This window comes from Talpa occidentalis, unplaced genomic scaffold (genome assembly GCF_014898055.3).
Source record: "Talpa occidentalis isolate TD23 unplaced genomic scaffold, MPIMG_talOcc4v2.1, whole genome shotgun sequence".
In the NCBI taxonomy this organism is placed as follows: Eukaryota; Metazoa; Chordata; class Mammalia; order Eulipotyphla; family Talpidae; genus Talpa; species Talpa occidentalis.
Window position 1 is genome coordinate 83,420,812 of NW_026555331.1, and position 14,899 is coordinate 83,435,710.

The following is a 14,899-nucleotide window of genomic DNA, read 5'->3' on the forward strand; positions in this document are numbered from 1 at the left end:
ATGATTAGGCACCAAATCTCTTAAACCATACTGTATTTTTAGCAACAGTTCAGATTTTTCTGAAAAAAATGTGGAAGTCCAAAATAAGGAATTTCTTTCATCTCTTTGATAGTCCATCATGAAACCCTGAACATAGATTTATCTTGGAGTTGGAGAAATACTACTTCAACTGTTTTGATCAAAGTGAAGAGGAAAGAGTCATTTTAGTTTATATTAATTGTAGCTATGAAAAAGTGAAAAGACACATCTGGCAAATTTCTAGGCAAGATTTGTGAGAATTAATCTCAGAGCAAATAGAGCTTTAACTGTTCCTAATAATGCATTTCCTGATGACTTTCTGGTTTACTGAACTCAAAATTTAAAAGTGAAAAAGACTTGAAAACAACTTACAATCACAAAAAGGTTTCTAGATGCCATTATGCTTTTCAACATGAGTGACAGTAATGTTTAATGCAGCACATTTAGAATATTACTGATTTTTTTAAAAAGTGCCTTGTTATTTTTAAGTACCCAAGATATCATTGCTTTCCTAGATACTTATTTTTTCACTTGGATAGAAGTTACTTTTCTTATAGAACATTTCACAAATATAATAATGTAAATCAAAGAAAACATGTTATTTATTAATCTAATCCAAAATTCCAAAAATGTTTTTAATTTGGACCAAACAGCTGAAAGTTTCCAGGTCCTTTGGAAAGAAACTTCAGAATACCCATGATAGCCTTTATATTGGTTATAGGTGAAAATACTCAATAAACTTAATGGAATTCTCACTAAAGAAAATAAATCTTGACGATGCAGTTCTTTAAAGTAGTACAGCAGTGCATAAAACAAATTATTTCACTGAGAATAAATGTATAACTCTTAGATTCCATGGAAAATGATAGAAAAAGTAATAAAATCTAGTAATAAAATCCCCCAAGTGGCTCTAGTGTGTTGTGATAAGCAGAGAGTATGGGAGGGAGGGCTTTGTTCTTTACACTCAAGATGAGGTGATAAAGGAGTAGTACTTTAGGCTAAAAGTTCTGCAACTCTCTGAAAAATAGATAAATTTAAATCACTTAGTATGATGGAATTATATATGTAAAAATGGTGTATATACACATTGTATACTTTGCATATATGCTTATTTACATATAAATAGTATGGTGGTAACTGATTCTCTTCCAGTAGGTAGATTGAGGTTTTGTCCTTTTTCTTTGCTCATGTTTCAAAAGCTTCAGTGTGTACATATTTATCAATAGCAAGGACTCCTTCAAAGGCCTAAATGGTGATCTTGTTAAATACGGATATAGAACAAAAAAATGTGCTGCTATAATAAATAGATAGTGCATATGTCTAAAATAAACTTGGACTATTATTCTACCTGCTCACCTTCATCTCCACACTCAGATATAACCCTTTATACAGTGGAATGGGCACACTGAAATCTCCCAAGGAATGTAAATGCTAATACTGGGTGCCACTCCCTGGACACTAATTTAATTGGTCTAGATGTAGTTTAGCCAGTGGACGTTTTAAAGTTCTTCACATTATTAAATGTGTAACTAAGGTTGAGATCCTCTCTTTATAGGAGACTTAAGAAAACAACTCTTGTTTTTCAGTCCTTTAATTTGTATTCTGTTGGAACTGTTGCTGTCCTGTACAAAGCTTGCATTGAAAAAGTATTTCTAACTTTTTTTAAAAAATGTATTTCAGTCCAACCTACCTTTGTGCTAATTGAGTAACAGGATACACTAGTTTTCTACCTCCAAGTTTTCTTTTTAGTTTGTCTTTTTTTTTTTTTTTTAAAGATTTATTTATGCGTTCAAGAGCTGGGGTACAGGCCAGGTGCGTGGGGGGTGAGAGGATTCACCAGAGACAGAGTGGGAACAGAGCAGGCAGATTGACTGAAATACTGGGAAGCAGCAAGCCTGTCAGGAGAGGTCTGCTGTGCCATGTGTGTAGCTTCCTGGCCTGGATCGAACTCATGCTACAATGGCTATGGACAGCTTCATAGGTTAAGTCTTAACCCTTTGCGCCTCCAGGAAGGCCCTCCTGTTACAGTGTTGATCATAGTTTAAGAGTAGATTCATAATCATTTTTTGGAATGGAACAAAACTAGCATTTATTTATTTATTTATTTATTTATTTATTTATTTATTTTTAGTGTCAAGTGTACTCTTTTTTTTTTATTTATTTTTTTTTTATTTTTATATTCCCCCATACAATTGCAAACGCCCCATTCTGACCCCAATCCTTCCCCTCCCGCCCCCCCCCCCCAAAAAGTGTCTCTGGTTCATAGTTTTTTGTTGATTTTGATTTTTCACTTTCTTATATTCATTTTCCTGGTCCCTTATTTAAGTTTTCTAGATTCCTGCTATGAGTGAGACCATCCGGTATTTTTCTTTTTCTTTTTGGCTTATTTCGCTGAGCATGATCCCTTCCAGCACCATCCATGTTGCTGCAAATTGCATGTGTTTATCTTTTTTGAATGCCTGGTAATATTCCATGGTATATATGTACCACATCTTCTTGATCCAGTCATCTACTTTTGGGCATTTGGGTTGTTTCCAAAGCTTAGCTATTGTAAACAGTGCTGCTATAAACATAGGGGTGCAGGTGCTCTTTGGAATTGATGTTTCTGTGTCCTTTGGGTAAATACCTAGGAGTGGAATTGCTGGATCATATGGAAGCTCTATGTTTAGTAGGTCCAGAAATCTCCACACAGCTCTCCACAGTGGTTGGACCAGTTTGCACTCCCACCAACAGTGCAGAAGAGTTCCTTTTTCTCCACACCCTCGCCAACATTTGTTGTTGCTAGTTTTTTTAATATGTGCCATTCTCACTGGTGTAAGATGGTATCTCATGGTAGTTTTGATTTGCATTTCCCTGATGACAAGTGATGTTGAACATTTTTTCATATGCCTGTTGGCCATTTGCATTTCCTCTTCAGAGAAGTTTCTTTTTAGCTCTTCTGCCCATTTTTTGACTGGATTACTTTCTTTGTTTTTGTTGAGTCTCATCAGCTCTTTGCAGATTTTTGTGATCAGTCCTTTATCATTAGTGTTGGGTGCAAAAATGTTCTCCCAGTTGGTGGGGTTTCTCTTTGTTTTTGTTATTGTCTCTTTTGCTGTGCAGAAGCTCTTTAATTTGATGTAGTCCCAGCTGTTTATCTTTGCCTTCACTATCACTGCTTTGGGTGATGTGTCTCTAAAGATGTCTTTGATGTGCAAATCCCGTAGTGTTTCGCCTATATTTCCTTCTATGTATTTTATGGTTTCAGGTCTTATGTCTAGTTCTTTAATCCATTTTGAGTTGATTTTTGTGTATGGTGTGAGGTAGTGGTCAAGCTTCATTCTTTTGCATGTAGCGACCCAGTTTTCCCAGCACCATTTATTGAACAAACTTTCTTAGCTCCAATGCATAGTCTTTGCTCCTTTGTCAAAGATTAGTTGACCATAAATCTGTGGGTTTATTTCTGGATTTTCTATTCGATTCCATTGGTCTGTATGTCTGTTCTTGTTCCAATACCATGCAGTTTTGATGATTATGGCTTTGTAGTATAGTTTGAAGTCTGGGAGTGTGATGCCTCCATTTCCTTTTTTTTCAGTAGAGCTTTGGCTATTCGGGGTTTTTGGTGATTCCATATGAATTTCATCAATAATTGTTCTATTTCTTTGAAGAATGACATTGAAATGTTGATTGGAATAGCATTGAATCTGTATATTGCTTTTGGTAGGATGGCCATTTTAATAATGTTTATTCTTCCAATCCATGAGCAGGGGATGTCTTTCCATTTCTTTGTGTCTTCTTCTATTTCTTTTAACAGTGTTTTATAGTTTTCTTTGTATAGGTCCTTTACCGCTTTTGTTAGATTTATTCCCAAATATTTGATTTTTTTTGTTTCGATAATAAAAGGGATGGTTTTTTTGATTTCTTCTTCTTCAGATTTGTTGTTTGTGTATAGGAAGGCTACTGACTTTTGCGTGTTGATTTTGTATCCTGCCACTTTACTGAATTGATTGATGAGTTGAATTAGTTTTTCTGTGGAGATTTGGGTTCTCTATGTATATTATCATATCATCTGCAAATAGTGATAGTTTGACTTCTTCTTTTCCTATTTGGATTCCTTGGATGTCTTTCTCTTGTCTTATTGCTCTGGCTAGGACTTCCAGTATTATATTGAAAAGCAGTGGTGAGAGTGGACATCCTTGTCTTGTTCCAGATCTTAATGGAATTGCTTTCAGCTTTTCACCATTGAGAATGATACTGGCTGTTGGCTTGTCATAGATGGCCTTTATGATGTTGAGGTATGTTCCTTGTATCCAAGAATTTCAAGGGCTTTTATCATGAATGGGTGTTGCACTTTGTCAAAAGCTTTCTCAGCATCTATTGATATTATCATATGGTTTTTATATTTCTTTTTGTTGATGTGTTGGATAACGTTGATTGATTTTCTGATGTTAAACCATCCTTGTGTCCCTGGAATGAATCCAACTTGGTCGTGGTGAATTATCTTATGGATACATTGTTGGATTCTGATAGCTAAAATTTATTGAGGATTTTTGCATCAGTGTTCATTAGGGAGATTGGCCTGTAGTTTTCCTTTTTTGTGTTGTCCTTATTCGGTTTTGGTATTAGTATAATATTGGCTTCATAGAACGTGTTTGGTATTGTCCCTTCCTTCTCAATTTTTTGGAAGAGTTTGTGAAGGATAGGCACTAATTCGTCTCTGAATGTTTGGTAGAATTCATTTGTAAATCCATCAGGTCCTGGGCTTTTGTTTTTGGGGAGGTTTTTGATTACCATTTCAATTTCGCTAATTGTAATTGGTCTGTTTAGGTGTTCTATTTCTTCTTTATCTAGCTTTGGGTGATAGTAGAGTTGTAGGAATTTGTCCATCTCCTCTAGATTGTTGAACTTGTTTCCATATAACTGTTCATAGTAGTTACTGATTATCTTTTGATTTCTGCTGTGTCCGTTGTGATTTCTCCTCTTTCATTTCTGATCCGGTGTATTTGTGCTTCTCCCTTTTTTCCTTTGTGAGCCTGGCTAGGGGTTGTCTATTTTATTTATTTTTTCAAAGAACCAGCTCTTGGTTTCATTGATCTTTGGATTGTTTTTTTAGTTTCAATTTCATTTATTTCTGCTTTGGTTTTTATTATTCTTTTCTTCTACTGGTTTTGGGGTTTTTTTTGTTGTTCTTTTTCTAGATCTTTGAGCTTCGAGATTAGGTTGTTTCTTTGAGTTCTTTCTTGTTTTTTGATGTGAGCTTCTATTGCTATATATTTTCCTCTTATTACTGCTTTTGCTGCATCCCATACATTTAGGATATTGGTGTCCTCCTTGTCATTCAATTCAAAGAATTTTTTAATTTCTTCTTTGATCTCCTCGTTAGTCCAGTGGTCTTCCATTAGTGTGTTTTTAATCTCCATGAGGTAGGATAGTTCCTTGCCTTCTTTTTATGGTTTATTTCTAGTTTGATGCCTTCGTGGTCAGAAAAGATGGTTGGTATGATTTCAATCTTGGTGTATCTGTTGATGTTTGTCTTGTGCCCCAGTATGTGATCGATCCTGGAGAATGATCCATGTGCGCTTGAGAAAAATGTGTACTCCGTTTTTTTGGGGTTTAGTGTTCTATAGATGTCTGTTAAGCCCAAATGCTCTAGGTCCTTATTTAGAGCTTTAGTTTCTTTACTTATTTTTTGTCTTGTTGATCTATCCATTGTTGATAGTGGTGTGTTGAAGTCTCCCACTACGTATGTGTTTTCTCTGATGTCTGTTTTCAGAGAGGACAACAGTTGTCTGATATATTTTGGTGCTCTTTCGTTTGGTGAGTATATGTTAATGAGTGTTATTTCTTCTTGAAGTATTGTCCCCTTGATCATAATGTAGTGACCATTGGGGTCTCTTTTAATTTTTTTGAGTTTGAAGTCTGTTTTATCTGATATAAGTTAGCTGTTCCTGCTTTCTTTTTTGGCCCATTTGCTTGTAGGATTGTTTTCCATCCTTTGACTTTGAGCCTATTTTTATCTTTTGTAGCTAAATGTGTTTCCTGGAGACAGCAAAAGGTTGGGTTTTGTTTCTTAATCCAGGCTGCAACTCTGTGTCTTTTTATTGAAGAGTTTAGTCCATTTACATTTAGAGTTAATATTGATATGTTAGCATCGGTATTTGCCATTGCCATTGTGTTTGTCTTTCCTTTGATTTTATTTATTTATTCTTTTAATAACTTTTTTTTTTTTTTTTTTTTTTTGGGTCTTCTTTCGTTGTTATTCGTCCCTCTGAGGTTCTGGCTTTAGGATCCCTTGTAGTATTTTTTGGAGTGGGGGTTTAGTCTTAATGAAATTCCGGAGTTTCTCTTTGTCTGGGAAGGTCCATATTCTTTCTTCATGGAGGAAAGAGAGCTTTGCGGGATAGAGTATTCTTGGTTGGCATCTGTTTTCTTGGAGTCTGTTGACTATGTCCCTCCACTCTCTCCTTGCCTGTAGTGTTTCTTCAGAGAAGTCTGATGTCAGCCTGATTGGTTTTCCTTTGAATGTTATCTGTCTCTTCCCTCTTGTCAGCTTCATTATTTTTTTCTTGTCCTGGATTCTTGGGAGCTTTACTATTATGTGTCTTGCTGTGTTTTTCCTTTCGTCGTGGAAGTTTGGTGTTCTTCTTGCTTCTTGTATATCAATTTTCAGCTCGTTCTTCGCATTTGGGAAGTTCTCTTCAATTATCTCCTGGAATATTTTCTCTGTTTCTACATCTCTCTCCTCTCCTTCTGGAAATCCTATAACTCTTATATTTCCTTTCCTCATGGAGTCAGATAATTCCCGAAGTCTTTCTTCATTCTTTTTCCTTCGTACTTCTCTTTCCTTTTCTGTTTTGGTTCTTTTTATTTCTGTGTCTTCAAGAGTACTTATTCGTTCTTCCATTTCATCTATCCTGCTTTCATTGCTTTTCCCAGAGTTCTTTAGTTCCTCCATTAATTCTTTGATCTCCTGCATTTCTTTTACTTCCCTCTTTAGGGACTCAATTTCATTCTTCTGACCATTGTTTTCCCTCTTTAGGGACTCAATTTCCTTCTTCTGATCTATCACTTTTTTAATCATGGCAATTTTAAATTCTCTTTCTGAAAGGCTCAGAAGTTCTTCCAAGTTGCTGTCGTTGCAATCTGGGGAGTGGTTTTCTTTTTGTGGTGTGCTTCTTTCCTGAGGAGTTGTTAGGTTGCGTGTGGTTCTTCTGCTCCCTACTGTCTGTTTTCTAATTTGTCGTATGCATTGGGACACTGTGTTGCTCGGACTGGGTGGCATCTTGGGTGAACTTCTCCGCTCCCCTCTGGCTCCTCCAGGAGCCATCTCTGGCTTCTGGGGCAGCTTTCTGCTGGTTTTAGGCAGTTTTTACTGAAGAAGAAATGTCCCTGTTCTAAAATGGCGAAGCGGGATGCAGTCCCTGCGCCTCCGGTTTCAGGCACACTCTTCTGCGCACCCGGTCTGCCCCGGACTTGGGTGCCTGCTCCCTCTGTGGCTCAGACTGCTGGTCGGAAGGGGCCTGGCGTGGGCTAACTTCCCCGCTGGCCACTGGTCCTCCGGAAGCCTTCTGCCCTTTTCAAGCAGTCTTAAGAAATTTCCTGTTCTATGGGGTGTTAGTGTCTTTTTTTTTCTGGTCGCTAGGTGGCGCCAGAGATCTCTCCTATTGTCCTTGGGGGGCTGTTTTTTGCCCCCCCCCACCCCGTGGGACAGGGAACAGAGCGGGAATGGTAGGGTAAACCTCAACAGCTTTGGGGTGCTGTGTCTGCCTTGTGCCCCACCGTCGTGGAGAACTCACGCCCCAAATTTCGTGCCCCGGGTCTCAGTTCCAAAGCCCTCAGGTCCAGGACGCGGGCTGTAGCCCAGTTCAGTGGCGCAGGAATGGCGCCTTTTGCACCCCGCTCCCGTGCCTGGGCGCCTGGTTCCTGCTCACTCAGGGAGGGACTTTCACCCCCGTGAGGGCCTCCGCGTGTCTCCCCGCAAGCCTAGGTTGCAGGCGCGGGGACCTGGGCAGCGGCGATCCCGGTCTGCACTTGCTTTTCAAGCGCGCCGCTTTCCCGCGCAAGCTTACGGGCAGCCCGGGCTGTGTGCGCGTCTCCCGGGGTCTTTGTTCTTCTCTAATGGCGCCCGGAGCCGTTCGCTCACCGCCGCGGCGGATCCTGCAGGGTTCTCCACAGCTCCCGTTCACAGGGTGTGGTGGCTGCAATAGTTCCTTTCCACTCACAGTCCCGCTTGCTGCCTAGTTTGTTCTTGTTGGCCGTTTTAGTTTGTTGTTTCCCTCCTCTCTGCGGTGGGAGAGTGCCGCCTCTGTGGGCGGGGGAGGGGAGCAGGGTTCTGCGCTTCCCTCCCTTCTGGTCCTCTTTTATGGCAACTTTCTTCTTCGGGCAGTTTGCTGGCGTCACCCGTTTATCTTCCGTGTCCCGGTTCTCACTGGGACCTGCCGCTTTTCCTCCCTATTAACTTTTTTTAATGGGAGATCTTACTCGCAGTGTCTCCTCGCCGCCATGTTGCTCCGCCCCCCCCAAAACTAGCATTTATTGAGCATATTTATTAGTCAAAGACTGTGGTAGGTACTTTAAAAAATAATTCTGACAGCCATTCTTAAGAAAGGATCATTTTTCTTTACTGTACAGCTAGAAACACGAAGTTTTTGAGGGGTAAATAACTGGCTCAAAATTACACATATAATATTGGCAAGTGAGATTTCAAACTTTGTTATTTTTCACATGTCCTTTTCCCACTCACCTATATTGCTTCAATAGTAAAGGCTCACGTGTTCATCATAGCCTCTTTCCAAATATAGTATGCATAAACTGTTGATGTCTTCCCTTGTTTTAAATTCTTTAGAGAGGAATGAAATAAATTTATTGGTCTTAAGGTAGAATAATCACTGTTTCCTTTGTTCTATATAAAATCAGTTATAATCAGCTGTATTAGTTTGCTGCAACTATTTGATTAGTGAGTTATGTAAGTGTATGTATTTATATTTTAAAATATTTTCCCTGATATCCTTATAAGTACTGAGCAGTTTTACTTTTACCTTTCTGTAATTTAACATCCAGTTCTTATTTGAGCAAAATTCCTTACATTTGTCATTGTCCTACAAATTGGTTGAATCCGATTTATACACAACTTATACAGAGATTAAGTGTATTCAACCATAAAATTCAGTCAAACTCATTTTCTGCCAATGTGAAGAAGAAAATCGAAAAGTTCATGTATGTAGATCATTTTTATAGTGCAAAGTGCAATCTGTGAAACCTTTAACAGTCTCCATGTGGGAAAATGTTAGTTTATCAAGAAGTTTATTTTGGTAATGTTACATATTTGAGATTTTCTTTGCTATTAAGATTAATTTGGTAAAACATCTGTTCCCTTATATATGCTTTCTAGATTTATTAACATTCCTAACTGTGATATTATTTCTTTATGTTACTGCTTCCTAATTATTGTTTTACAGTCTAATTTGCTAATTTTTTTCTCCACTAGAATGTGAAACATGTTGCAGGGGTATTCAAGAAGTGGCTGAAGGGAAAAGGAAAAAAGTGCCACTACCTATCAGAATTCAAAACAAAACATGGGAAACACAACCACCAAATTCCGTAAAGCACTCATCAATGGTGATGAAAACCTGGCCTGCCAAATATATGAAAACAACCCTCAGTTAAAAGAATCTCTTGATCCAAATACATCTTATGGGGAACCTTATCAACACAATACTCCGCTACACTATGCTGCTAGACATGGAATGAATAGAATATTAGGGTAAGTGTAACTGTAAACCGAATGAAAATAAATCAGTTAAAAAAAAAAAACAAACCCTGATCTTTGAAGGTATGTACATACATGTGCGTATGTTATAATGTGTTGTAGAGAATTAAACTTTCTAAAACCAAATATGCCTAAATTATTAAGTGCAACTTTGTTATTATGCCTAAATTATACTCAAAGTGAGTTCGGTTCACATATTCTTCTTGTTGTAAATATATTTCATCTTCAGTAGGTTTCATAATATGAATTTTTGATAATAGTATTTAATTTCTAACATTTCAACTCTAGAAATTATTAGCTATCAGAAAATTTCAGGGAATGCTGCCTGTGGCAAAGTTCTAAGCTCTGATTAAATAGTTTAAGTTGAAAAATAAATGAATGTACCTTACCTTGTCATGATCAGTTTTGAATTTACATTTTTTTTTAAAGTGGGGTTCAATTATTTGAAAGACTTTTCTACAAGCAAAACATTTCCCTAAAACTTAAAAAGAACTCTGATTGTATTTATTTGAAGAGTATTTATTTGAAGAAATTGTATTTATTTGAAAAGTCTTACCTAATTATATAGGATTTCAGTTTGATACTTGCTAGCTTTTAAAATGAAAGAAGCAAAAGATAGAAAAGTAGACCCAAAACAAATTTATTTTTTTAGAAGTAAATTCTGCAACTTTGAAAGTTTATTGCTATAAGAGAAGGAAAAATTAACACTACTTTGTATTATAATTCCTAAAATTCAGAGCTCTTTAGAACTTGAATGAAAAATACTTTTACTCATTTTTCTGTTTCTTTTCACAGAAGACGTTATTCAAATTAATCTGCTCTTTTTGGTGTCTCTGAAACATGCCTTGTGTATTCTGTCTGCCATGTTTATGCTGCTCTCTCTCTCTGCTACTTGGCCCTCTCCTCTCATCTTTCTTATCCAGTAAATCTTACCCTTTCTTCAAGGTCCTGAGCATGTGACAACCCATGGGGCCCACATCTTTTTGAACTTTTTACTTCTATGACTCCTTTTTGTTTGTGTTTCTTTTTTAAATTTTCATTTTATCTTTTTTTTTCCTTGTCTTTCTTTCTTTATTATGTTTTTAATTTTATATATTTTTTACATCATTTTTCATTTTTGCACAATTTGCATTTTCATCTTGGTTATAGTACCTATACAATTCTCACCGCTCCCTTGTTTTGATCCTACTCCCTCCTCTCCGCCCTGTAGTGTGATAGGGTACATATGTTTGTGTTTCTTATATGATGTACCTGATCTCATATCCAACTTACATATATTAAAACATATTTTAAATATAAACATATAATATTTAAATTAGGTTATAATTTATAAGCTTATAAATAAAAGTACAAGTTTTATGAATTTTATATATCTACTCTTTACTTATATAAATTATAACTTTTTTTAATATTTTATTTTATATAATTCTTACATCATTTTTCATTTTTGCACAATGCATGCATTTTCATTTTGGTTATACTCCCTGTATAATTGCACCCCCCCCTTATTTTGACCCTAATCCTTCCTCTCCCCACCCCCGTAGTGTGTCTCTGGTTTATAGTTGCTTGTTGATTTTGATTTTTACTCTGTGTTAATTAGTCTTTTTCCTGGTCCCTTATTTAGGTTTTCTAGATTCCTGCTATGAGTGAGACCATTTGGTATTTTTCTTTTTCTTTCTGACTTATTTCACTGAGCATGATCCCTTATATAAATTATAACTTTTTAAAAAGCACTTTCTTCTTTCAGCATCTAGCATAATATCTCACACAAGTAAATCATAGTTTTATAAAATTATTATATAATGAAGTATTTTCATGATCAGAATTTATGAATGAGAAAAATTCCATTAATAATTTAGGTCGGGCCTTCCCTGGTGGCGCAGGGATTGAGCGCTGGCTTGTGAGGCTGCCTGCAGCCTCTGCAGCGCCAGTTCGATCTCCGGCCACCGGCGAGGGTCCCACTAAAAAAAAAAATACTAGTAATTTATGTTATTCAGGGCCTCCCCGGTGGCGCAGTGGTGGGCGAGGGTCCCACATGGCGCGCAGACCTCTCCTGCCGCCCGCTGCTCCTCTCAGCAGTGTATTTCGGTCCTTCTGCCTGTTCTGCTCCCCGCTCTGGCTCTGGTGAATTCCCTCAGCCTCCTATGCTTCTGACTGTACCAGTGCTTGTATAAATAAATAAATATAAATCTTTAAAAAATAATAATAATTTAGGTCATTCAGACTCATCTCTTTTATCAAGTATTTCTATAACCTCTTAAAAATAAATTATTTCTTGACTTATACATAAGTATGTCTATAACCTCATTTTTACATTTATCTTTTATTTTCATTTCTCTAAAAATGCCTACTTATATGCCACTTCTAAGCAACTCATTTTGTTTGAAATTTTGTGTTTTTCCTTTCAAAAGTAGGGCTTTCTTATGCTAATGACATTGTATTTTGCTGATATAATACAAATTGTAAGCATGTCAAGGGCTTACTGTTTTTTAGCACTATTAGCAGTATTCTACATGCATTATTTCATTTAATCTTCATTACAACCTACGAGATCTTTTTTTTCTTTTTTTTAAAGATTTATTTATTTATGTATACAAGAACTGGGGTACAGACCAGAGGTGCAGGAGGGTGAGAGAATCCACCAGAGACAGAGCAGAACAGGCAGAAGGACCGAAATACACTGCTGAGGGGAGCAGCGGATGAGACAGGAGAGGTCTGTCGTGCCATGTGGGAATCTCCCTGGCTGGGCGGGAATCAAACTGGCGCGGTGGAGGATGTGGATAGCTTCACAGCACTGTGCTCAACCCGCTGCGCCATGGGGGAGGCCCACCTATGAGGTAGTTTTTTTATCGCTATTTTAGAGGTGAGAAAATTGCATATACACCATGAAGTACAGAAATATTAAGCAGCTTGTCAGAACTTTTGCAACTTGTAAGTTGCAGAGTTAATTGCCCAGGCAGAAGACTGTAATCTAGGCTTTTAGTTAGTGTGCTGTATGGCCTCTTAACCTCTAGAGTCAGATAATCTATGTGTCAGGGGTGCCTAAGTCACTTATTAGCAAGTCAGTTTACTTAGTTGCTCTGTACATAAGTTTGATTATCTGTAAAATAACAAGGGAGTTATTTGTTAGACAGTTTGTGGAACAATTAATGTAATCATTATGTCTGTTAATGCTGTCTAGCATACAATATTTACTCAGTAATATTACTTCTCACTTCCATAATCTTAAAATCTTCCTGGACTTAATTTTCTTCTTTACCTAGCCTATTACTAATAAGAGGTACACTAATTCTCTCTTGGATTCATTTCTTCCAATTCCATTGTCCCATATTCAATCTTATTAATCCCTACTCCCAATGCTGAAAATAGCTGACTCTTCACTGTTCTTTTTTACAATCTTTTCCTCTTATAATCTATCATGCCAGATTAATCTTGCTCATATATATAACCATTTCAGTATTCTTTCCCTTATGAGGAAACTGTAACAAGTACTTTATTGTATTCATTATTCTGTTTAACTTCTAAAACTGTTTACCCTGCCCTTGTTTTGCCTAGTTAGCCCACTCTCATTGTTCTCTAACATGATCATATCAGGCTGGTCGGTTGATTTCCTTCTTGCTTTCCCCACATTTAAGTATGTCACCTTCTTAGTTTTATTCTTGTATCTGGGTTTTCAAATGTCTTTCTTTCTAATTTCCTATCCTGTTAAGTCCTAATGTGGTTTATATCTTTGTTATGAATCCATCCTCGACTACTGTGATCTGCAGTATTCTTTATGTTATCTGAAATTCCTACCATTTAGGTTTTAAACCAGACTGTCATTATAAAATATATCTCTTCTGCTAGATTGTAAAGACAGATACAGTTCTAGACACTCAGTAATGTCCTCAGTAGATTAACTATTGATTGCTTAATATATGAAGGCTCTCTTTTTTAAGTTAGACATTTTCAGTGAAATTAAAAACTGTTGCTTTAACTTTCTAATGTTAAACACCCCAGCAATATTTAATATCATATCTTGTAATATGATTAATTAAAACTTGCTTGGAATACCAAAGTAACATATTTAAAACTAAGGTGCTAATATATGTGTATATATATTAAGGTCTAATATATCTGTATATTAGCATAAAGAAGACCAAGTAGCAGAGTGTTTTTAAACCATTTATGTTTAATTTACAAATATAGTTTATAAAATTGGAAAACATACAGGAAAGTTACCTAGTCCAGAGATTCTTAAAATATTCTGAGGACTACTGGATCCTGAGTTTCAGTGAGTACATGAGATCAAAACTATTTTTCTATTAAGACGTTATTTGCCATTTTCACTGTGTTGACATTTGCAGTGATAGCACCAAACCTTACTACTAATCATTGCACTCATTACTGTGAGGCATTTGCAGATAAAAAAATAAAAAACCAGTGCAACTAAAAAATACCCTTGATAAAGCAGTTAAAATTAATTTTAATTATCTCCATTCTTGAGTACACACATCTTTTTATTGCTTTATGTGATGATAAAAATGTGTAAAATACAGCCAAGTATAATGCTGGTTTTAAGGAATAACACTTGGACTATTGCGTGAGTTGCAAATTGAATCACTTTTGCTTTTTTTCATGAAACACCATTTTAAACTAATAACAAAAAAGATAGTTTTTCACATGGGGATACTTAGTCTTGGTGGACATTTTCTTGAAGATGAATTAAGCAAACCTATCAATTCAAGGAAAAACTGATGGTATTTATTGATAAGATTTGAGTTCAAGTGAGTATTAGAATTTGGGAAACTTTTATTCATTGCCTTCAGCTTGACAATACTTTTCTGGTAAGAGTGACAGTGATATAAACTAATAGTTTTTTTAAAATTTTGTATAATGCAATCTGACAACATCTAGAAGATTTGCATAACTTAAGAGTATCATTATTTTTCAGAAAGAGTACATGATTTTTAAAAGTTATGCATGGACAGAAGATTTACCCAGCCTAATATGAGATGATAGAATGTACAAGAGAAAGAGACCTACAATAAGTTAGAATGACAGGTTAGATGAGAAATCATAGAGGTGATAGTCTTAAGATATTATCACAAAGGAAATAGAAATCCTTTGAGAGAAACCATGATATTGTCACCA

General features: G+C 36.3%; 1 protein-coding gene across 11 annotated transcripts in view; it reads left to right on the top strand.

The window, feature by feature from the left end:
* Positions 1-14,899, top strand: part of ANKIB1 (ankyrin repeat and IBR domain containing 1) — a 210,620-nt gene that overhangs the window by 113,015 nt on the left and 82,706 nt on the right. For all 11 annotated transcript variants that reach the window (XM_054692328.1, XM_054692331.1, XM_054692327.1 and 8 more), the window contains one exon: positions 9,485-9,760. In XM_054692328.1, coding sequence (XP_054548303.1) covers positions 9,573-9,760 — 188 coding nt within the window. In that variant the 5' untranslated portion in view covers positions 9,485-9,572. The remainder of the gene's footprint in view (positions 1-9,484; positions 9,761-14,899) is intronic.